General features: G+C 40.9%; 1 protein-coding gene and 1 long non-coding RNA gene across 2 annotated transcripts; both read right to left on the minus strand.

Moving 5' to 3' along the window:
• Positions 1 to 4,623: 4,623 nt before the first annotated feature.
• Positions 4,624 to 17,419, minus strand: wu:fa25f02 (uncharacterized protein C11orf24). Its single transcript, XM_061076580.1, has 2 exons — positions 17,218 to 17,419; positions 4,624 to 8,364 (listed from the first exon to the last, which is right to left on the minus strand). The coding sequence occupies exons 1-2, from the start codon at positions 17,378 to 17,380 to the stop codon at positions 7,478 to 7,480; spliced, it is 1,050 nt and encodes a 349-aa protein (XP_060932563.1). The 5' UTR covers positions 17,381 to 17,419; the 3' UTR covers positions 4,624 to 7,477.
• A 103-nt stretch (positions 17,420 to 17,522) lies between these two features.
• Positions 17,523 to 19,452, minus strand: LOC133008607 (uncharacterized). The gene is made up of 3 exons (XR_009680519.1): positions 19,383 to 19,452; positions 17,902 to 17,944; positions 17,523 to 17,598 (listed from the first exon to the last, which is right to left on the minus strand). It is a non-coding gene; the product is annotated as an uncharacterized LOC133008607 (long non-coding RNA).
• Positions 19,453 to 24,859: the final 5,407 nt, after the last annotated feature.

The raw sequence follows: 24,859 nt of genomic DNA on the forward strand, positions 1-24,859 counted from the left end.
TGCAGATGGAGGGGTGGGCTAAGTGTTTCAGTCCACAAAACACTTTTGGAGTTTCGAGGTAAACAGTGTTGCAGCCAAATCTAATAAAATTGGAGTAACTAATTACGTCTTCAAAAACCGAAAAAACATCCTCCTCTATCCTCCAGCGCTCACGTTCGCACTCACACACCTCAAACACACTCTCAACAAGAGTGCATGGGTAGCATCACTAATTTCGGTAGCATCGCTGTAGTTACTGCTGAGTATCATTGAGCTTGTGCGGTGTCTGCACGCATGAATGTGACTCCAGGCAGAAGGATAAGAGTGGACATTTTGGGTAAATGTCAATTTGACTGTCAATTCTGCCTGTATTGTTTCTTAATGATGTAAATATTGTTCATGAATTAATTTAATTAATTAAAGGAATACTTAAATCACTCATCAGATCTTGATGAACAAATTATTCAAGTTGAAAATATTTACTGATGTAGATTGTATAATGGAAGTTTTCTGGAAGCTGGTGAAGGAGAAGTCAAGCAGCAGCTTATGTCTTATGCAGATGATTTTAATGTAGACTTGATGCATCAATGAAGCCAGAAGGTGCAATAATATACAAACGCTCACAGATTAACATGAGCAATTGTCTCCCCCATGTCTCACTATGTCTTCCGCAGCATCCGAGTATATCTTCCTCTACTTGTGTCAACCAGTCCAACAGCACATCCATGAATGGCTAGAATTGTTGTCACTCTCTATGATACATGGAGGTGTTCACATCCTGTTGGATAGTTAAGCCTAAAGTATCTATAACTAAATCACATTGTGTCCTTACATCTTGCCACTGATGAAATACGCAAAAGAGTTGAAGTTGGTGCCTCTATGTCTGGGGCATCTGAGTTAGATATGAAAGTTACTCAACATAGACACTACAATGTATTGTTGGTTGGCCCTTTATCTATAACCTGGCCTTGGGTCCTGCGTAGAGAGAGAAGGGACTATCTGTAGACAGGCACTATTCTCCTGTGTAGATATGACGTGTAATATACAATATACATAATATATTGTCACATACAGTAATGTGTGAGGATGGTCAAAAATTCCTCAACACATTGTATATTTTATTTACAAAAAACGTCAATGGAAACCAAAATCATCAACCCATAGAGGGCTTGATTCAAAACCACACTGAAAATCTAATTGAAATCACAGGCTGATCCAACTTGCATGAATTTCATTATGGCAACTCATAACTTGACACAGCAGTGCCCAACAATGAAATTAAGCAGTTGCTTGCAATGAAATACTTAGATCACAGGCTCCCTTCTAGCCATGCTCAAAATATCTCACAAAAAATACAGCAATAGAATATAAAAAAATAATATAAAATATTTAAAATACAATAAACTAGAATATTAAAATAAAATATATACCTTAAAAAAAGTAGTGTAAATACTGTAAGGTGCCGAGTTTTGTGTATGAAATGGTGGGCTTTGAAGTAAAAAAGGTTGAGAGCCCATGCACAAGAGGAAGTTGTACCCTCATGCAATCCTCATGGAGTCTGTTTCTGACAGTTTGGTCGGAAACATGCACACAATTAGCATGCTGGAGGTAATTTTGTAGGGCTCTGTCTGTTCTCCTCCTGTTCCTCCTCGGAGGAATCAGCTTTGTATACTACGAAGCTGATTAAAACTACTCTCATTTAACTCTGGACTGACAAACCCTAATTCAGTGTTAAACAGTACCTCAAAGTTGGTTAAGATGTGGGTCTGTTTACGTCTGTGATAACTGACTTAAAAGTATGTGAGCTTGCATGTCAGCGTCCGTAAAGGGGGGTCGTTCACTTTTGTATTCTTTCTAAAGCAGTGAGGTACTTAGACTGTCAGTGTATGTTGTATTTAGTACTGACCTGATTTTCACATTAATTTAAGATGCAACCGCAATGTGAATTTCACTGGCAGCAAATATGGATGAAATGTAAAAACATTCTATCAAGTGATCTGTATGAATATTTCTCATTATTACTGTAAAAGATTTTTTTTGACAGCACAACTCATTCCACAGATACTCCCTTCTCTCTAAGCAGTACCCACGGTCAGGTAATAGATAAAGGGCTGACTAGCAGTACATTGTAGTATCTACGCTCATGGACTTACATATCTAATACAGATGCTCAGACAATGAGGCACCAACTCCAATTCTTTTGCGTATTACATGTAATACCCAATGTACATCAGTGGCTAGATGTAAAGGTTAGATATGCAATGCTTTCCTGGATGTGCTGTTGGGATGGGTGACACAAGGTGAGGGAGATGAATGGAGATCCTGTGGGAGACATCTTTGACAATTTCTCATGTTACTCTGTTAGCATTGGTATATTGTTTTACCTTCTGGTCTCCTTGATGCATCAAGCCTAGATTATACCCTTCTGCATATCACATCAGCTGCTGGCTTAGTTATCCTTTCACCACAATTACAGTTTTTCAATATTGCTAGATCCACTTGATCTTTAGCCTCACAGCAGAAGTTTTCTTAGTTATGTGTTAACACTTTTTCATTGGGTTCACATATTTTAACACAGATCTCATACAAATAACCCAAAGCTGTTGATTTAACAGAGCATAACAAAAGGAAAAGACTTAAGTTGCACATTGTATAATATATATATAATGCATAAAGAATGATTCTTGAAAACCCCAATGTGAAGCTCCTTATTCAGTTATCAGTCTTAATCCACCCATAAAAAGTTCCACCTCTGTGTGTATCTATCCAAACATGGATAAGAGGTATAAGGTCATATAAGAAGAACAAAGTATAAAATTAACTAACATAGATCAAAAACTAATCGTATTAACTGCATACACGTGTCCAGATGTTTACTATAGTGTCACACTGAAGTGTGGAGGTGGCCCCAAACATAGGAGACTGGTTCAGGTAACAATACAAAAAGGTATTTTAATTGTAACAAAGGCTTGTGCGGAAAAGCAGGTCCAAAAACAGAAAAATCTAAATCAAAATGATCGAAAGAAAAACACTAGGAGTACCAAAAGAGTAGAAACACAGAGTTGGCGTGACACAAGGTAAACAACAAGAAGCTAGGAAACAAGGTGTACCAGGGAAAGACCATGTACCAGCAAAAGATGACAAACTGACAAAGGGAGGCAGGGTTGATTGAACACAGGTGAAACACATTAGGAACTGTGCAGACAATCACAAGGGCGGGGAAACAGGACAAAGACAGGAAATAAAGCTGGGGACACTAAACACAAAATGTCCATAATGAAAAGTGTCAAAGAAAATCCCAAAACTGATTCATGACATGTAAATCTTACACGTGAACGACATTTCATGAACCCAAACACCTCCAATTTTTTCAACACAAAAAGTGCAGGTGCAGTAGGGTTACGTCTGTATTTCTGTTTGCCTTTTTTTGGCTCAAACTATGAAAAAAACCACAGCCCAAAAGGAGCGAAAGCATTTCATGTCATAAATTAGAGAATATTTAAGGGCAATATGAAGATATTGTGTCAGTTATGATATGATCTAGTCAAATACCTGAACATTGATGCTGTGAAATTATTGATAATGAGGTTACATAACCTCCCTCACTCCCCCAGACCTTTAAGACAGTGGTTCTCAAAGTGGGGGGCACAAACAGTCTCCAGGGTGGGCGCGATGTCACAAACGGAGAAGAAGAAAAAAAAATATGACCGCCGACCTGTCACTGATTAGTGAAAGCTCCCTCAGTGGCAAAATGCAAGGGGCGGGACTGACACAAACAAATCAAATACTGTTTCGTTCGTGATCCACCAATCAAAAGAGGAGTGTTATCATTTGAACGCGACTTGCACGTACAATATGCTATCTATCTATCTATCTATCTATATATGGTGGCGTAGTTGAGGGCGGCGTAGGCGGGCGGGCGGCGGGGGGGCCCCAACTATCCCTAACCAGCTTTGGGGGGGCCCAGCTTGCAAAAGTTTGAGAACCCCTGCTTTAAGAGAATAAATCCTCTAGAAGAATATGTTCTGTATGTTGGTCTGCTACAACACATTTGAAAAAAATTACTTTTATCCTGCATATGGCCTGCAATCACATGAATAGATGCCTATATAGAGATGTATCAAGAATTTAATCGGGACAGGTGAATCGTAATCAAATGGTGAGGCTAGTGAAGATTCGCACCTCTAGTAGTAGTGTTATAATTTTTATGTCTAACCAGATATTTCCTAACCACATGTACTAATTTCAAATACCACATGAATGCGGATAACCACATTCTGGATAAGTGTGCTGGCAGCCATGTTGTTCCAAGTGAAAACTACCCACAATCCAAAGCAGTAAGAATCTGTGTAATGTGAACCATGAGTTGCGTTAACAGAAAGAGGACTGAGGCCCTTTCAGAGCAAACGTGGCCCAGAGAGAGTACCAAGTCCTCCTTCAAATAAACTGACAATGTGAACGCAAAAAGAACTAAGTCCCTTTTATGTTGGTGCACTTGAGGATTGAATTTGAGTCATTAAAAGGGCGAAAAAAAACCTGTGCTTCGATACTGTTGGCCTCTTATGTTCTTGTAAAAACCTCATGTAAAAGTGTGCCATAACATAAAAGTGATAGTGGAGAAAGTTAAAAATAATACAGGCCAAATACAATTTTTATTACAATGTATATTACAGAAATACATTTAAAAAAACTTAATTTAAGGACATCTGCTGCGTGAGTTTTTAGATCAATTAATGCATCTTCCTTTCAGTCAGATACAATCTGACAATGGCTTTATGTTTCACTTGGCTTTGTCATACAGTAATGTGCATCAGAAAATATTTGGTAAAGTAATAAAGGCATTTGATTATGCAGCTTAGAAACAGACTTCTGTGAAGTCACCAATGTTTTTCTGGTTAAAACACTGAAAAATTATTGCGGTTAATGACAGATTAAGAAATCTGTCCATAATCATAATATCATATCATGTTCATAACTATAATATGTTCAACACATACAGAGAATATGTTTATCATAGTCTCTTGTGGACTGAAACACTTAACCCAGTCCTTCATCGGCATGGAACGAAAAGGGAACCAGCAATCAAGAGAGGCTACCTGGAGACAGACGCCGAACTTAACGATAGGCAAGTGGACACAATGCTGTAAAGCACATGCCTTCACACACACGCACGCGTGCACACACGCTTTTCTGAAATTGCACACTGCCCCCTGACACAGGTGGAGATCAAACAATCAACTGTTTCCACGACAACACAGGTGATTTATAGGTTCTCTGTAGGCCGTGGCCGGGCAAGCCACAGTGTCTTTAAGTAGTATTCATGCACCTTGACAGCAGGGGGATCATTCCCATTACATATGAAATATGTAACAGAGTGGAGAATTTTATGGTTATGAATTGAAGAATTAACTCATATCTTCAAATTGTTTTAACAGAAATCTATATCTTTAAAACTTATATGAAAGTCATCATTGTGAGGAAACCTCTTGTCCCAAGGAATATGTTAAAAGGTAGATGGGTGAATGGCTTCCTATTCATGTTGATCAGTGATATATAAACATCTTTAAAAAAAATATGAGAAAATGTAATAAGGTCACCATAAAGCTATAGAAGCAATCTGAAAATCAACAACTTAACCAGATTAATACACAAAACATACACTAAACAATAACATTAACACAATACTTTTGTTTTCGCTTCCATTTTCCATGATTTTTAAGTAAATATGTAAGATTTCCTCTATGCAAACAAATGGTTTATTTCCCTCAAATCTTCTCAAATTGTTAAAATCCATGTTAATGAGCACCTTACCTTTGCTAAAACAATCGATACAGGTTTGAAAAACCAAGATAAAGATGACAAAGATGCAGATAATAATGCATGATTTTTGCAAGGAACACTATTGAAATCAACTCTCTGGTATGGTCCTGTTCCCGTGATTCAGTGCAAAGAAAACATTTGCAAATGACTGAAATGTCATTCCATTAATGAAAGCTGTTGGACTTAAATGTAATTCAAATTAAATCACAAGCATTTTAAGAAACAGTACAGTGTTTGGTAAAAAGTCTTCTTCTTCTATTAACCACAGTTGGACAAGTTTCAAATACATGTAGCTGTTAACACTGGAGTTATTTCTGTCCAACAACAGCCAGGTAACACAATGTTGCTTCTCAAAATCCTACCTTCATAGTGCTGGAGCCTGGTTTTGAAAAATGTGTCTCAATAAAACTAACTAACTTAAGAGGATAGTTCATCCAAAAATAAAAATGCACTCATTATCTACTGACCGCTATGCCAATGGAGGGGTGGGTGAAGTGTTTGAGTCCACAAACCCCTTCTGGATGCTCAGGGGTAAACTTTGTTAGAGCAGAATCCAATACAACTGAAGTCAATGGTGAGTCCTTCTCCAGATGTAATAAAACAGAAAAAGCACAACATGCCTCCATACTGCTCGGGTGGTCATTAACATCGAGTTAACCCCATAGGCATAGGGGTGAGTAGATGTGAATTTTTATTTCTGGGTGAACAATACTTTTAATTAAACGCCTTTTGAAATTGTAAGTACTGGAGTTGCTGAGAACTACTGAGGAATTTACTGTACTTCGGGTTTTGTAATGGCCAGATACTAGACATCACTGCTGCTCTGCCTGATGTGAACTATTTTGAAACCATTAATGAAGTTTGTAAAAGGAAAGTTTAATTTATAAAAATAGGTGACTTTTTTGTTTGTGACTTTCCTCTTTAACATCATCACCAAGCAGCTACAGACTTAAACCCAGTGAGCTAACAAAGCTCCAGTTGCTCATGCACACAGCGGAAAAACACCAAGCCAACAATTACTCACTGAAAGGCGATAACAACATTGTTAACTCGATGATTTGACTAACATGACATGGTGGTCTCACTCTCTCTTTATGGTCAACTGACTAAACCAGATGCCCCACTGTATAAACTTCTGGGCTGAAACACAAGCATCAGGCTTTAACACACCAGGCCATGTCAGGTCTGATCTCCTTCATAGAACAATTCTGCTACTCACTGGACTGGTATTTCATGCATTTGAAGGATAATTCAACTCTAATAAAAATAGTACAATTTGAATCTTGTTTGTGCAATTTCGCCAACTTTCTATCTATTCAAAGGTCAAAGTAGCTTCATTTAGAGAGGCTGTTAACAATTCATTCATTTCTCTAGCTCATATAAACCACTTATAACTTGGATATTTAAAACATTAATACAGAGAAGAAAGTCACAATTAAGCTGCATTATCTGTAAAAGCTGTCATGTAACTGCTATCTGAAAGTTTAAAAAACTAAGTATTTTGTGATGAACAAATCAGTAAATGCTGCTTTAAACTCAGTTAGCTAGTTGATTTTGGTCCAGACAACTGAATCGCCATGTGAATTCACAAAACTAATGTTACCAGCCTGTCTGAAATGTTTGACTCCAGGTGCAAAAACAAACACCCTCCACAAGCTGTGCTTAGCTTCTTCCACCCTCATACCCCAGAGTCTGAGTACATGCCATTTATCAGGTAATCCACCTGGGTGTAGTCCTTCCTCCTGTAGCTCTCGTAAGCCTGCATGATGAACACAGCCACCGAGACTAAGAAAAAGAGCAGGCCAAAGAGCAAGACAGCAAACAAAGACGCTTTATCCACCAGCTGCCTGGTCAGAGCAGCCCCTCCTACTTCTGCAACAGCAACACTTGTTTCCGAGGTATCAGGATTATTGTGATTGGCAGGAGTAATATCACTGTTAGCAGTTATGGTGTTAATTGGGGGCATTCCAGTATTTGGTTTTGGAACGGGTGCCGGTGATGTTGGAGGTGTCATTTTTGTACAGGCGGTTGTTGTAATAATAGTTGCACTCTGACTTTTATGTGTGGTTGTCGCAGACTTTGTTGTTGTTGTTGCAGACTGTCTTGCTGTTGGTGTTGTAGATGCTGCCGTGGTAGACGTAGGCATTGTTATGTCGGTAGAAGTCACAAGTACAATGGCTGTGTTTACATTCCTCTCAGGCTGTGCACTACCAGTGGTTGTAATGGATCCAGACTGAGCAGCCTGTGAGAGAGAGCCTGTGGGAGGAAGGGCTACAGGCTGAGTGTCCACCTCTGGTAATGGAAGCTGGTGGTCTGGTAATACAGGCTGCTGATTGAATGGTGAGGTTGTGGACAAATTGTTTCCAGCTGTCGATTGGTTGGGTAAAATTACGAAGGCTGAAGTGTTTTTCGATTTTTGTCCGAAAGAGGTATGAGTGTTGGATGAAGGTGGGGACTGGTCCCTTTCTGGCTCTGAGATAGAGGTCAAATTCTTCAGTAGTGGGATGGTTTGTACATCACTGGTCTCCTGAGCAGCTCCATTTTTCCTAACACCTCCATTGTCACCTGGGGAACCACACAATTCATTAGTGACTTAACTCAAACTTAAGGGCAAAAAGTACTACAAAGAAATATTTGTTGGCTACAGTAATAACAGTAGCCCAGACATTCATATTCGACTAGAAGCTGTGGCTTTTATACCATGTTTTTAGCCTTAAGGCCAATTTATGCCTCTCCGTTATTTCTATTACGGACAGATAAGACCGCCCTATCCGTCGTGAAACGCCCTCTCCGAGCGCCTCCGACAGCTTTTCGTACACGTCTGATTTTTCTAACTATCCGTCTTCATTTTGGAGACCCGACGGACCGCTCTTGGCTGTGATTGGTCCGCGAACGACATCATTTCCGTATGACGTCATTTCCGTATTTCCGGACCTCAAACTTTCTGTTTACTTGTAGCAACAAACACGAACACAACTATGATTCTACGATTAATGTGACGTGTGTGTTAAGCCAGCGGAGTTGTCCGGCTGACGGTGGCTCGTTAGAGCACTGAGGGCATGTGTGCACGGTCACATACGGTTATAACGAGCTTTCAAAACGGCGCTAGCAGGCTAGGCTAGCGGGCTAGGCTAGCCACCATGCTAATAGCGGTGGTAACAGTGCAAGAACCCGCCGTCACGACTTTAATTCCACTTCTATCATGACACTGTTTCTATAATACCGTCAGGTTAGAAGCAAACACTGGGTAGTAGTTAGTGCCGGGAGTCCCTGCTGACTGTGTGTGGAAGCTGGGGGGGAGCTAGGTCCGGGTAGCTTCTAGCTACATGTAGCCTCAAGCAGATTCAAGCTGTGGAATCAGCAACACAGTTCGGAAACAAGACCGGGGAACCGCTGCGCTAAGAAACAATTACATCAGCATCTTGACACGCTGGGTCTCACTTTATTTAGTTCTGTTAGTTGCCATGGTTCAGTGTGTGGGACGCAAGCTAACATGTCAACAGAGACACGTGGACTTCTTCTTCCCAAATGGGGTAGGCTTCTCTGAGCTCGTCTTCCGTTGCGCCACCTATGGGTTTGGCGGGGAATTGTTTTTAGACGGATAGTCGTCGGAGAAGTAAAAATCAAAAAGTCTCCCGCTGAGACCTCTCCGAGAAACGGATACGTAGAAGTATATAAGAGCCTTTAATGTCCTCTGATATCTTCCTACGAGTTGCATTCACGGACTGTCAGATGTGCTAACCTAGGCACTCCTGTGTTCATTTAGGCTTAAAACACGGTGTAAATGACCTCGCTTCGAGTCGAATATGAATGCCAGGGCTTGCAGACACTTGGATGACCCCACACGAGCAGTGTGGAGTCATGTTATGTTTTTTTCTGTTTTATTACGTCTGCAAGAGGACTCACCATTGACTTCAATTGTATTAGATTCTGCTCTAACGAAGTTTACCCCTGAGAACCCAAAAGTGTATTTTGGACTTAAACACTTCACCCACCCTTTCATCAGCGTCATTGTGTGTAGATAATGAGTGAATTTTCATTGTGCTGTGAACTATCCCTTAAATATCCACAATCTTTTCAGAATCAGAATCAGAAGGTATTTATTGCCAAGTAGGTTTACATCTACCTGGAATTTGCTCTGGTTATTGGTGCATACAATGAACATAGAAACATAAAAACACAATAAATACAACACACATAAGAAAAACAATAAAAAACAATATATATATAAAAATATATAAAATATGTAAAAAGTGAATTGCAAAAAGCAAAACAGTAGAATAGTGTCAAATTGCAATATGCAATGTAATGCAGTATAACATAATATAATATGTGTTAATTTAACACATCTTTGAGGTGTGGGGGCGGAATATAAGTCCAAGTCAGGTGGGGGTCCCGGGCCTTGTTGATAAGGCCAACTGCAGCTGGGAAGAAGCTGGTCTTGAGGCGGGCGGTTTTGGTCCTGATGGACCGCAGCCTCCTGCCGGAGGGAAGAGTTTGTGACCCGGGTGGGAAGGATCGGCCACAATCTTGCCTGCATGCCTCAGGGTCCTCGAGGCAAACAGCTCCTGTAGAGATGGCAGATTGCAGCCAATCACCTTCACGATAACATCAGCATTTTGACCCGCTGGGTGTCACTTTATTTAGTTCTGTTAGTTGCCATCTTTCAGTGTGTGTGAGAGTGCCGGGAGCAGGAAAATAAACACACGTGGACTTCTTCTACGCACATTGAGGTAGGCTTCTCGAAGCTCGTCTTCCGTTGCGCCACCTACTGATGGCGGTGAATTGTTTTCAGAGGTGCAGTCGTCGGAAAAGCAAAAATCAAAAAGAGTCCGTGGGATCCGTGCGTCCCTCCGCGCGCCACGGACAGGGAGAAGCATACTGGAGCCTTAAGCCCTTTCCAGACAGACGCAGAGTCATTGGCTGAGAACTGGTGTTGGAGTTTCTCAGAGTACAGACGTTTAGCTTCTCTCACCTCCTTGCTAAACCTGTATTTCGCCTCTATAAACCTGTCTCTGACCCCGCTCCTGAATGCCTCTTCCTTCTCCAACCTTAACTTTTTGAGTTAGGCTGTGAACCAGGGTTTGTCATTATTGTAACTCACCCTGATGCATGATAGAACACAGCTGACCTCACAGAAGCTGATATAGGAAGTCACAGCCTCTGTGTACTCATCCAGACTATTAGTAGCAGTCCTTAACACCTCCCAATCTGTACAGTCCAAGCACGCCTGAAGATCCTCCACAGCCTCACTGGTCCACTGCTTTAAGGTCCTCACAACAGGTTTGCAGAGTTTTAGTTTCTGCCTGTACGCAGGAATCAAGTGGACCATGACATGGTCCGAGAGTCCCAGTGCAGCCCTGGGGACGGCATGATAAGCAAAGAATGAATGAAGCGAACTCACGGGGGGAGTAGAAGGGTTTGCAGTTGACAAAAAAATATTCCAGATCAGGAGAGCAGCATTGTTGGATCAGTGTCACATCGTTGCACCAGCCAGAGTTAGTGTAAAAGCAGATATCTCCACCTTTCGTCTTGCCGGAGAGCTCCGTGTTGCGGTCCGCTCTGAAGAGTTGGAAGCCAGCCAGCTGCAGCGCAGAGTCCGAGATCAATCCACACAGCCACGTCTCTCTGAAGCACAGAACGGAAGATGAGGAGAAGTCTCTGTTTTTACTAACTTGTAGCTGGAGTTCGTCCAGCTTGTTGCACAGTGAGCGCACGTTGGAGAGGAATATTCCAGGAAGCGGTGTGCAAAGTCCCCGCCTGCGGAGACGCACAAGCGCGCCGGCCCGTTTACCTCTCCTCCACTGCTTCACCGTGTGAACAAAGGTGAGGGCACCTTTTACCAGAATGTCCAAAATTCCAATAGATGAGGCAATGAAAGTCGGAAATAAATTATCCCGAGTTGTGTCCCTGATGTTCATGAGCATCTCTCTGGTGAAAGAGCTCCCGGTTTTAAGGCAAAAAACAGAATTAACTAACAAAACAAGACAAAACATCGCGCACCAACATACCGAGGCAGCCGTCCGCAGCGTCATCATGTTTACTTTTGAGTTGGACAATTATTTATTAAAACAAACAATGATAACAATGTAGGCTGTGAAGAAATAATAACACAACATGTGAAAAGGTTTAGTTTATAATGAAATTCTGCAGATTCTTACACTAAAACTGACATTTAACTCACTCTGTTAGATCAGTGCTAAGAATATTAGTACTCTTGTCTCCATCTGTGGGTTCACTCCCTCCTCATAACTTTATTTCACAAATACTGTTCTACAGTCGACTATTCTGGGCTGCATGTAAATGCCCAACACAAGGCTTTTTAAAGCATGGCCTGAATTAGCCTGAATTAGACCGTGCTGAATTGTGTTGGTGGAACGGCTTAAGCCTCAAGTGGAAGTTGAATCTAATTCAAGTTGGACCATTTCACTTAAGACAGAAGTAGTTTAGCCACTTTGATGTTATACCCACCAGGAGTCCACAAACAGAAACCAGCATACTGTGTGGCATATAAGCTTATATTGTTTCCTTAAGTTTCATTATTCCGAATACTAAACTGTCCTTGGGCAAGATACTGAATAGGGCTGCACGATATTAGGAAAATATGCGATAACGTTGCTGAATATCGCGATGACGATATGACTTGCGATAAACAAATAATGCTTAAGTATACAGTGTTGGGATTTAAATCTGGTGACTAAAAAGGACACTCCAGGAAGTTCCATGATCTTTTTCTCAACCAAGATCTGGTTGACCTGGAGTTGTGCTTGGGATCATTGTCTTGCTGGAAAGTCCAATGATGAACAAGTTTTAATTTGTCAACAGAGGGCATCACCTTCCTCTTTAAAATGGCCTGGTATTTCTGGGAATCCATGATGCCAGGTACACGATCAAGATTGCCTGTTCCTGCCGCAGAAAAACAGCCCCATATCAATGACCCACCTTCATACTTGACCGTGGGGATGGTATTCTTCTGGTCATAAGCCTTTCGCACGCCAGACATACCACTGGTCCATATGTCCAAACAGTTCCAGTTTGGTTTCATCAGTCCACAGAACTGGCACCCAAAACTCAGTCGTCTTGTCCAAATTCCTCCTGGCATATTGTAGTCGTCCTTCCTTGTGGTCAAGAGTGGAGTTCACCTTGGAGACCAGCCAAGCAGTCCTTGTTTATTCAGTGCACATCTTATAGTTGCCACTGAAGCAGGTGTACCAACCTTTATCAGGTCATCCTGTAGGTGTCTTGCAGTCACACAGGGTTTCTCTTAGTTGTTCTGACTAAGAGGCTAATGGCCCTTGATGAAATGTTGGGCTTTCTGCCACGGCCAGGCAGGTTTGCAGCTGTTCCATAAGCTTTAAACTTCCTTATAATGCTCCCAATGGTGTGTCTTGGAATAAAAAAATTTGGGGAAATCTTCTTATACCCAAGGCCCTTCAGGTGTGATAAAATAATCTCCTCTCTCAGCTTCTGTGGAAGCTCCTTTGTCTTTCCCATGATTGCAACTCACCTTGAATACCTTCAAGGGTGGGGTTTATATATGGGCCATTCTACCGAATTGGTGCAAAGTCAGGTTGGAAATATTTTGAAATTTTGTATGTTTTATTCCCAAACCTTTTTCCGTATATATATTGTACCATATCTAAAGTACACATATCTAGTAAAAGAACCGTCAAGTTTTATGTTGTATTTTCAGACTGTGTTGGAATGTTTTTCCTCTCCCAAAAATTGTCACTACCGAAACAGTCATAAACTATAGTAAAAAAGTATTATTATTAACCTGTTAAAATTGTGTTTCCTTCCTTTCTCTGAAGAGTATTTTTAAAAATATTTCTTGAAGGTTTTCACAATTGAATCAGTAAAAATGAATTTTTTACCAAATTTCAAAGTTCAATTTATACAATTCATCAAAATCTTAATGCAATATTTCTTTGTAAAATGCATAATACTGATCATATTGATTCCAAAGTTGATGATTGATGAAATTGAACATACATTAAACCAATCAGTATCATAACATTTTAGTTGATAACTCAATATACTTCATTTTTTACAAAACATCCAGTGTTTCGGTAGTGACAGCACTGTTTTTGGAGTGACCACAGTATTTTGTTTGCAAGGTTGTATCATATTTCCTCAACCTTATTGTTTAATCTTAACTCATAACATGCTATTGGTTGGGAATATTAAAAACACAAATGTTTTGGGGTCAATAGAATAATTTTATTCTTGAGGACATAACAATTGTTCGTCCAGAACCATTTAAAGTACAAACATTACCCAAGTGGGTTCAGTAAAATAGAAGAAAACATTGACAAATAACTGATATTTAGTTGTACTGTGTTTAAGGGGGTTTAGTGTCAGACACCATCACAAATCCATTCACAAATTTTAACTTTTCACACACTGCGGTGAACACTCTCGGGGTGATGTGGACATGCCTCTGTGTGGCGTTTTCTGGTGGAGGGATTAAGGTGACGACCTTGTCCACTGTGTACCAGATCTTGTCCTCTAGTCGCGGCCAATAAAAGTGGATAATGGATATGTCAAAATGGTCCTGTGAGCAGTTTGCAGCATTAAAGTATTTGTGCAGAACTAGCATCTCATGAGTTGGCAAATTGCAGCAGTGAGATCGGCTTCAGACTGTTGAATAATGTGCAGTTAAACTAGGCCGGAAGTTGGAACTTTACCATATGTTTCGGTAGTGACTGTTTCGGTAGTGACAATTATAGCTAACTTTGAGCATAACTAAAGAATGCTAGTATTATAGTATTATACAGTAGTATACACATCTTTGAAGAGGTGTACACACATAAAAACATAATACTTTGCATAAAACCCCCAAAAAGTTTACTTAATTGAAGAAAATATGTATTCGGTAGTGACAATTATTAAGGTTACACGCTGATTTTCAGAATTTGGAACAAATTTATATCAAAACTATGGGATTTAGCTGCTTACCATTCAGCCATGAGGGACAAGGATGCAGTGGTGTGGCTAAAAACCAGGCTCAGCCAATGGACTAAAACTCTTGTGTTTCGGTAGTGACATGAAAACTGGGGACATGATTTTTTGAGTATAGTTTTTATATTTAAAAATTAAACCCACAATAAATCTAAATCTTCCAAGTTCTGTTTAAGCTTAATCATAAAGATCTTTGAAATAAGATTATTGAAAAAATTCTAAAAAATTTAAAAAGTGATATTTACAGATATTGAAATTTAGATGTCAGGGTGGGGGACAGCTACTTCCCAATAGAAAGTACCCTATAAATGATAATATTGTATATATTTAGCTTATCCCTATCTCATTTAATGTCTTGGGTTTAAATAGACCATAACCTATACTTAGTAAATATCTATGTCTGAATACTTAATTGTTTTGTTAATAGTTTTTCTTGTTGGGGGACCATACTTTGCACCAATTCGGTAGAATGGCCCATATATGCATCACAGCTGAAGCAAATGAAGGATCATTATAGAGTTCCCAAAGGCTTAATTATGTTTCAACTCCACTTTAGGCCATAAAAACTGTCAGACAGCTTTAAAAACCACACTATTATGTAGGGGTTGAATAATTGTGACATAGCTATCTTAACAAAATATACTGATACACACAAATACTACATCATGCATTTTCTGTGATGATTTTATGTATCACTCAACTGATAAAGTCTGATAAGTCATCCGAAGCAGAATCTTGCTCTTTGAAAAAACTTTAATTGATAAATCCTTAAAATCTTTGGGGGGTTGAATATTTCTGATTGCAACTGGACATGCTGCACAACATCACTGCAAGACGAATTTTAACTCAGAAGGCGGCCTAGGTTTTGGTCCAAGCTCTTCTCTCGCCTAGACTACTGCAACTCCCTACTGGCTTGTCTGCTTGCTAGTGCCATCCGACCTCTGCAGCTCATAGAGAATGCAGCAGCTCAACTGGTCTTCAGTTCTCTCACACTACACCGCTCCTCTGCGTGCAAAAGGATCGGGCCCAGTCTACAACCAGGACATGGTTAAACCTACTCCCCTCTGTAGCAGCCAATTGACTTGCTGGAGGACTCTCCCTACCCCACTGTCTAGTGCCCCTGAGCAAGGCACCTTACTCCCCCAACATCTGCTCCCCGGGCGCCGTACATGGCTGCCCACTGCTCTGTGTGTCCTGCTGTGTTCACCAGATGGGTAAAAAGCAGAGGACAAATTTCCCTCATTTGAACGAGTATGTCTGTTCATGTGTGTGGGATTAATATAATGTATCTCTCTTGAGGATGATGATCATCTAATAACCATCGCCAACTCTGGTGTTGCTTTAAAAAAATTAAAAAGGCATATATTGCACTTACATGTAGCACTTTGTAGTTTGGCTTTTTGAAGCTAATGTCATGGTTCTTGCTCTCCTGTGTTTGTAACCTCATGGTTGAATGCACTTAAATAAATAAAATAAATAAACTTGACATATTGAAAGTCGCTTTGGATAAGAGCCTCAGCTAAACGATAAGTGTTAATCGAATTTTAATCGTGATTTCGATTTTTGGGCCAAATGATCTCCAGACTACTATAATCGAGTTGAAACGATTCAGATGGGGACATTTAATAATGAGAGGAAAATCGGGGGGAAATTGAAACTCCAGGACAACAGAATGGAAATCCAAAGTATGGGATGCATATTTGATCATTTATATAATATAAAATATGTAATTTATATCGTTTACAGTCATGTTTTCTGGCGCGATTCTCAGTTACAGAGGTTTTTTTGGAGAGAAACACTGAATAAGGGCATCATGTTTTCAAACTCAAAAGTAATCGTTTGAATAATCGTGATTTCAATATTGTTCAAAATAATCATGATTTTTTCCATAATCGAGCAGCCCTAGTATAAATGTTATACTAAGTTGAGTGGGATGAGTCTCAATCCATGTGTGAAAATGAGGTTTATTTGCAGGATTGGTGCTTTGATAGGCGGCCCATGGTTGATTCACTTTTTTTGTCGTAAAATAAGTCCTTAATGGTTGACTATTGGTCAGCATTGGCCTGGCAAGGATCAGGATGATTTCAAACTGTAGCTGGCACGTAACCCATGACATGCCGATTTAATAAATTTGGTAAGAAATTCTGATGTATTTCATCAGAGGATAGTAATGTAATTTGGTTTACAGCTCAATTAAGTCAGAACATCTATGAGATACTACTTTATTGTGGTGGTGGTGGTGATACTGTATATGGTAAAGCCCAGCACTTATATAATTCAATATAATGTAACACCTACAGGGATGCAGCTTAAATATAGAAATATACCTAGAGATTTTTAAAGAATCTTACATCTGCTTTGGAAAGAAAAATAGTTGCCTTTGAAGTAACTCAAGCATTTTCTGACATTTTCAGACATATTATATAACCAAAGCTTCTTATCCAAGCTCATACTTACATGCAGTGGAGCAGTTTTCTTGTGTTGTGTTGAGCTGCGTCAGGGGTTTGGCTGGAACTGTAACATTTTTGGGTAGTCTTGAGGAGGAGGAGACGAGCAGCAGGCAGAGGAGGTGAAGACACACCAGAGAATTCAACTGGAATGCCAGGAGATATAGGGACATGGTTGACAGGGAGGGAATGAGACTGACGCACACGCGCACGCGCACGCACACACACACACACACACACACACACACACACACACACACACACACACACACACACACACACACACACACACACACACACACACACACACACACACACACAAAAGTAATTCTCAGCTGAAATGGGAGGATGGAGACCAGGAGAAGGTGAAATCATCATCCATACTCTGGACCTAAAATAGACACCAACACAAGCACGTGTCAACAGCAGCAATTTGAGCCATGTAAGAGGTATGTTATAAAGTAGATTTCACATGTCAAAAATCACTAGGGTAAATTTTTCCTACAAAGCACCCACCCACTTAGTAGTCCACAATGTCGGAGCCTTAACCTTGTAAATTTGATTTCATCTATTCGAGGTATGGACACATTAAGCAAACTATGCAACACTACAACAATCCGTTTTTACATGAAATACACAATCATTGAATACACTCAGCCAGAGTTGTCATAGTTAGACAGGGGACTTTATTTACCCTTTTGACGGATACAGCTCCAACAAAGCACGTGGTCATCTGACTGAAGAGAAGAAACACACAACACATTGTTCGACAATGAAGACCTTAAGTCAGTTTTTCAGATTTGCTCCATCACACGCGTCATGTTGACAACACACTCAAAACAGTACCGACACATCATCTGTTGATTACACAAAGATAAACAACACTTGCATTACAGAAACTACAAAAAACAAAACACACCCATTTACTGATGGGTTGTTGTTTTCATTCTCCGATGACTGACATCGTCGAGAACATCAAGTTCATCTCTTAAAACCACGACTGCTGACTTTAACTAGCAGCGAGGAGGACACGTGAAGCTTTACACGTCCAATAACACTGAATGAGCGTCCACCTTGTTGGCGTGAGGGATGTTTTCATATGACACGTGTTTGGTGTGTGTGCATTGTAATGATCACCAGCGTCAAATGAAAGCACTTTGCATGGAGCTGGCCACCCGTGTGTATTCTTTATAACTCCATATGGCTCCTATGAACAACAAGCTTCAGTTTTAAAGCCTGAGTAGTATTAAGTTTAATCTGTTTTCGGACTATCACCAGATATCATGGGCGGTTCCTTTAACAACATCTGGTGTAAAGTACACCTCATTTAGGTGACATGCCGGTGTTCCAGTTTAACTGGCGGGCATATCAACTGGCGATATGTTTACCTTTTTCCAGATGTTGATTGTCGGTTGCAGAGCCAGTCGCAGATTCATCATTTTCACAAAGCGCCTGTGTGTGAAGTGCGGTGATCTACTGAAGGTCTCGCTGAAATAAAAAGCCTACAAAGACCCTTCACGAGTTATTGTGTCCGTGTCAGCATCACGTTCTGTGTTCGGACTATCACCAGATGACATTGGCGTTACCCTTAAGCACATCTGGTGTTATACCGCTGACAAAGCAAGGAAGAGACATTTATCTGACGCGCGATGAAAATCTCAGCAATTCAGTGGCGTAATGAGATCGTCATCAGGCCAGAAGCTAATAGTGCTTCGGCTCGTTGTTTCGAATCCCATTCAAGATTTTTGTACTATTTTCTTTTTTTTTAACCATTTGATTTAAATATTGCTGTCTCGACGTGATGCTGACACGGACACATTAACTCGTGAATGGTTTTTGTAGGATTTTTATTTCAGCAAGACCTTCAGTACAGTACTGCACTTCACACACAGGCGCTTTGTGAAAAATGATGAATCTGCGACCGGCTCTGCAACCGACCATCAACATCTGGAAAAAGGTAAACATATCGCCAGTTGATATGTCCGCCAGTTAAACTAGAACACCCCGAACATACACGGGGAAAAAACGTCTCTCCCTTTACAGAGAGCACAGTTAAGATACACACATAAACATTACTAATGCAAACAAGCCATTTTCTTTCAGGGCGCTTTAGCCAGGTGATTGAATGGACCCGCTGAAATGCTAGTTACAACCAACGGAATTTGGGGAGCTTACCATCCGTCCACTGTCATATGTTTGTAAATCACAACAGTCTTCTTCTTCTTCTTCTTCTTCTTCTTCTTCTTCTTCTTCTTCTTCTTCTTCTTCTTCTTCTTCTTCTTCTTCTTCTTCTTCTTCTTCTTCTTCTTCTTCTTCTTCTTCTTCTTCTTCTTCTTCTTCTTCTTCTTCTTTCCGGCAGACTAGGCACTATTTGGTGCGTTGCTGCCTCCCACTGGAATCAGCAAGCAGTTTTTTTACAGAAAAAGTTTCAGTACCAAGTTTGCCTATCCCTATAAAAACCCTCCTCATTTCTGTGTTTTCCTACGAGCACCAACCCACTTACTAGTCCACAGGGCAGTAGAAAGTCTGCACATTTTCTGCCGCTGGCAAAACTACATCTCTTCCGACTACACCATTTGATGATCTAATAACCATCATCAACTCTGGTGTTGAAATGAAAAAATAAAAAATAAAAAAGGCATATATATTGCACTTACATGTAGCACTTTGTAGTTTGGCTTTCTGGAGCTAATGTACTTACATGGTTCTTGCTGTCCTGTGTTTGTAACCTCATGGTTGAATGCACTCATTGAAAGTCACTTTGGATAAAAGCGTCAGCTAAGTTATAAGTATTAATGTTAAACTAGGTTGAGTGTGATGAGTCTCAAGCGGCACATGTGTGAAAATTAGGTTGACCTGCAGGATTGGTGCTTTGATAGGCTGAATATAAGCACCAATCCTGCTTATCTAAATATATAAATAACTTTTTTTATCGTAAAATAAGCCCTTAATGGTTGAATGTTGGTCAGCATTGGCCTGGCAACGGAAAGTAGTTGGATCTTTGAATGTTTGAAGTAACTCAGGCATTTTCTGATATTTTCAGACACATTATATAACCAAAGCTTCTTATCCAAGCTCATACTAACATGCAGTGGAGCAGTTTGCGTGTGTTATATTGAGCTGCATCAGGGGTTTGGCTGGAACTCTAACATTTTTGGGTAGTCTTGAGGAGGAGGAGGAGATGAGCAGCGGGCAGAGGAGGTGAAGACAAACCAGAGAATTCACCTGGAATGCCGGGGGATACAGGTTCATGGTGGACATGGAGGGAAAGAGACACACACACACACTCACACGAAAGTAATTCTCAGCTGTAATGGGAGGATGGAGACCAGGAGAAGGTGAAAGCATGATCCATACTCTGGACCTAAAATAGATATCAACACCAACACAAACATGTGTCAACAACAGCAATTTGAGCTATGTAAGAGGTATGTTATAAAGTAGAGTTCACATGTTGTCAAAAATCTATTTTCTCTTACCCCGCTACCTGTCGCAAAACATCCCAAAGGGGGGAGGGCGTTATCTGTAGGGTGGCCAGCCACCATTTTGGAAGCATGCTGACACACAGACACACACATACACATCTTTGTTTAGTAAGTTCACCGTTAGTAATTTGTGTTTTTATACTTTATTATATTCATAATAAATGTTTTTCTTTCACAAATGTTTTTTCATTGATGTTGCATAAGTGAATTTTGCCAACCTCTACACTGTCAAGAACTCCATATCTTTCAACTTAGCTAACTATCTATATGGTAATTTTGGTTATAGTTATTAATTTAATCATTAATCAGAGTTCCAAATTTTTAGTAAGTACTTTTATGAGACTAAGTCAATAAATTGGCTATCTTTTGCCTCCCTTTGAAGGGTGGTGCCACGAGGTAACCTTAATCAATTAAAGGTATGATTTGATATTCATATTTTTAATATTCATATTTTATATTTTATTTTGATAACCAAATTGATTGAATGCCGAAAGGCGTACCATTTTATGTGATCACGTTTAATGCATTATTGCACAACACCTGTCCTGTACTCTACTCGGTTTTTACTGCTGCTATAAATGGACAGTTTGGCTTCTCCTACTTTCCAGTTAAATAATTTCTACTTGCTGGCATTGAATTTTCTGTAACCAACTCCTAGGATGAAGGCACTCTTACTCCATGGCTCATCAAACTGTTTCAAAACATTCTGAAGTGTATTAAAAAGGTAACAGAGTGTATCACAATCATAAAAAGCATGAAAAACTGCTTCTCCACAAAATGGAAAATTACATTTGACTGTTTGATTGATGATAGAAACAATTTTTTTAACCACGATGGCACCGTGTAAAATCCTCCACTTCAGGTCACCAGTCCTTTTCCTCAACGGTGGTTTGTATAAAAGCCTCCACACTGGTTTGACATTGCTGTCCACATCCAGTCTTTTCCTCCACACCTTGTCAGTCCTCACATCCAGTTTGCTTCTGTTCAGGGTTAAAACACAACATCCATACATGGCTCTTCCTTTGGCTGTGTTCAGGTCTACCTGTTTCCAGTCTGTTTTATTTAAAAAAGGTCCTGTGAGCCCGTCCAGATTTGGATTAAAACCTAAATCTGCATGCCGAAGTGTCCTTGGGCAAGATGCTGAACCCTGAACGGCCCCCCATAGAATAACAAAGTGCTGCGAATAGATGGACTGTATGAATGTGTGTGTGAATGGGTGAATGTAAAATGTACACTTTGTTAAGGTGAGTCTCCTGCAGATATATAATTTGGGCTCTGTCCTTCTTAAGTTTCGTCATAACCCTGTCCCTCTTCTTGGGGGTATTCAAACCATTCACATTAAGTGACACCAGTCTAACAGTCGTACTCATCTAGTCCTGGATCAATAACCCTATTAAGCGACCTGAACAGCAGTAGGTTGAGTAAACAAGGAACCTTTAACATTGCATAACGTGCAATAAAACATAACATGAAATTATAATATGCCTCTGTCATTTCAGTCTCTCTCAATCGGCATCAGTTACGTTGGATTTATTAGAGGTGCGTTAGCATACCTTGTAGGCTGTCAGACTGGGTTCCATGTCCCTTAAAACATCCATTCAGGCCAGCGAGCCAGACCTATTTCCCTCTTTGAAAGCTCCGCAGCTTCTCCCTCGCAGCTGCCGCTGCCTCTGCCGTCCTCCCCTTCCTGCCTCGCACTTGCTGCCACTCCGCCGTCCGTCCCTGTGCCTTCTCCCGTGAGACCCACCTCGTATCCTCTCTCCTCCATGTCTCTCGCCATGGGCGGCTGTGGCTGAGGGGTAGAGTGGTCGTCCTCCAACCTGAAGGTCGGCGGTTCGATCCCCAGTCTGAACCATCTGCATGCCGAAGTGTCCTTGGGCAAGATGCTGAACCCTCAATAGCCGCCCATAGAATAACAAAGTGCTGCAAGTAGATGCACTGTATGAATGTGTGTGTGAATGGGTGAATGTGAAACTGTACTGTAAAGCGCTTTGAGTGGTCTTCATCAGACTAGAAAAGCGCTATATAAATACAAATCCATTTATCCATTTTACCATTTGCCACGTCCTCTGCGCTGTCGTAGGTCCTGGTTCCGCTGGCCCAGTGAATGCGCATCTTCGCTAGCGGGGTCTGGAAGCGGATCTGTTCTTCCTTCAGTATTTTCTTTATGGCCCCGTACGCTTTTCTCTTCTGGACCACTTCAGTTGCATAATCATAGTCGAAAAAAATCCTCTTCTCTCCCACGTGAATCTTCCTCTTCCATGCATGGCTAAGCACCATTTCTTTGGTCTCGTATTGTAAGAAGTTAACTACCATTGATCTGGGGGGTGCGTTTGGAGGTGGCTTCTGTGCCAGGGCCCGGTGTGCTCTCTGTATCTGGAGTGGGATGTCTTTAGGCAATTTGAGTTTGGTGGTTAGGAATCGCTCCAGGAACTTGCCTGTAGAGTTCTCCTCCGTGCCCTCCGGTATGCAAAAAATGCGTATGTTGTTCCTCCTCGACCTCCCCTCGAGGTCCGTCATTTTCTCCTTCATCCTTTGGGTCTGGGCCGTCATAGTTAGCATCTCACTCTTAGCTTCTGTCTGCCACTCCTCCAGCTCAGCTATGCGTGTTTGAGCTTCATCTATGTTGTCACGCTGTGTTTTCATGTAAAATCATTCTTTCTTTCTTTAAAACCGCTCCAAAAAAACTTAAAAACATCCTTAAAATGTGCATCACATAAAAGAGACGTGTTAAAATGCCAGTATGCGCTTCTGGATTTTAACTTAGAGATAAAAACGTTGCATACTACAAGCGCGTGATCTGTAAAACCAACTGGGAGTATACTGCACTTTCTGAAGATGCTTAAACTATGTTTAAAACAATAAAACCGGTCCAACCTCGCCATGGAAATGAGATTCCCTCGGCAATGAGTCCAGGTGTATTGTCTCTTATTTTCATTCATTCTTCTCCAAACATCACACAGATCATGGGCCTGCAGCAGCTGCCTCAGAGCACTCTGGGATGCTCTGTGGGGCTCCATGTGATTTCTGTCTAAAACATCATTTTCCATACAGTTAAAATCTCCTCCTAAAAATAAAAAATCATCAATTTTTACTTTGCTTAAAACTGTGTCCAAAACCTTTAAAAAACAAACTCTATCGGGTCCTGAGACCGGGGCATAAACATTTATAAAAACAAAATAAAACTGCTCGACCTTTGCCCTCACCACCAGTAGCCTGCCCTCCACCACCTCTTCCACTTCTAAAGACTCTGGTGCAAAGCTCCTGGAGAAAATGATGCCCACCCCCCAACTGGTTGTGCTAAGGTGGCCCAGGACCACCTGCCCCTCCCACTCTCTTTTCCAGTCACTCTCACTTTTTGGGTCACTATGTGTTTCTTGTAAGAATGTCACTTCAGTTCTTTTCAGTTCTATTTGCTGGAACATCAGTGACCTCTTCGCACGTTCCCTGGCTCCATTTATGTTTAACGAACTGATGTTTAAAAGACTAATATTGTATGATATTGGTAATCAGGATGTTCACCTTTATTCATCATCATCATCATTATTTTTCTGTTGTCTAATTTTCTAAACAATCTTCTTTAATCTATACATCTCCTGGTCAGTGAAACCTCCCCTGCCTTTGCTGCTCATGTGCAGCCGGGCAGAGTTTGAAAACTGTTCTTTATCAGAGAGGTAATCCTCTATCTCTAATCCCTTCATGTTTGTTGTTTTTTGAAGAGACATTTTCATCCTCGCCACACTGTAGCTTCTTGTGCTCTTCTGGCTTCCTGCCCTGAAGTCGGAGGATTCACTGTCAGCAGAGCCTGTCTCCATGCTTGACTCAGACTCTGCTGCTCCTCTCCCTACTTTCTTCCCGGTCCCTTTTTTAGCTTTTGAGCTTCCACTGTTGCTCCTGGTCTTTCTTTTTAGACGAGGAACTTTAAGCACATCCTCGTCTCTTTCCATGTCAATATCGCTTAATTGGTCCTGTAGGAACCCCCCTGTCTCCTCCTTTTCCCCTTCATCTACCTGACCTACCTGTTGGACCGCCCTTGTGCCCTTCTGTCCTTTCTTACACTCCTGACCTTCCTTTGGGACCTCCCCTGTCCCCTCCTACTCACCTGACTCTCCGGTTGGACTCCACTTGTCCCCCCCTCACCCGCCTGACTCTCCTGTTGGACTCCAT

The sequence above is a fragment of the Limanda limanda genome, chromosome 8 (genome assembly GCF_963576545.1).
Source record: "Limanda limanda chromosome 8, fLimLim1.1, whole genome shotgun sequence".
Taxonomy (NCBI): Eukaryota; Metazoa; Chordata; class Actinopteri; order Pleuronectiformes; family Pleuronectidae; genus Limanda; species Limanda limanda.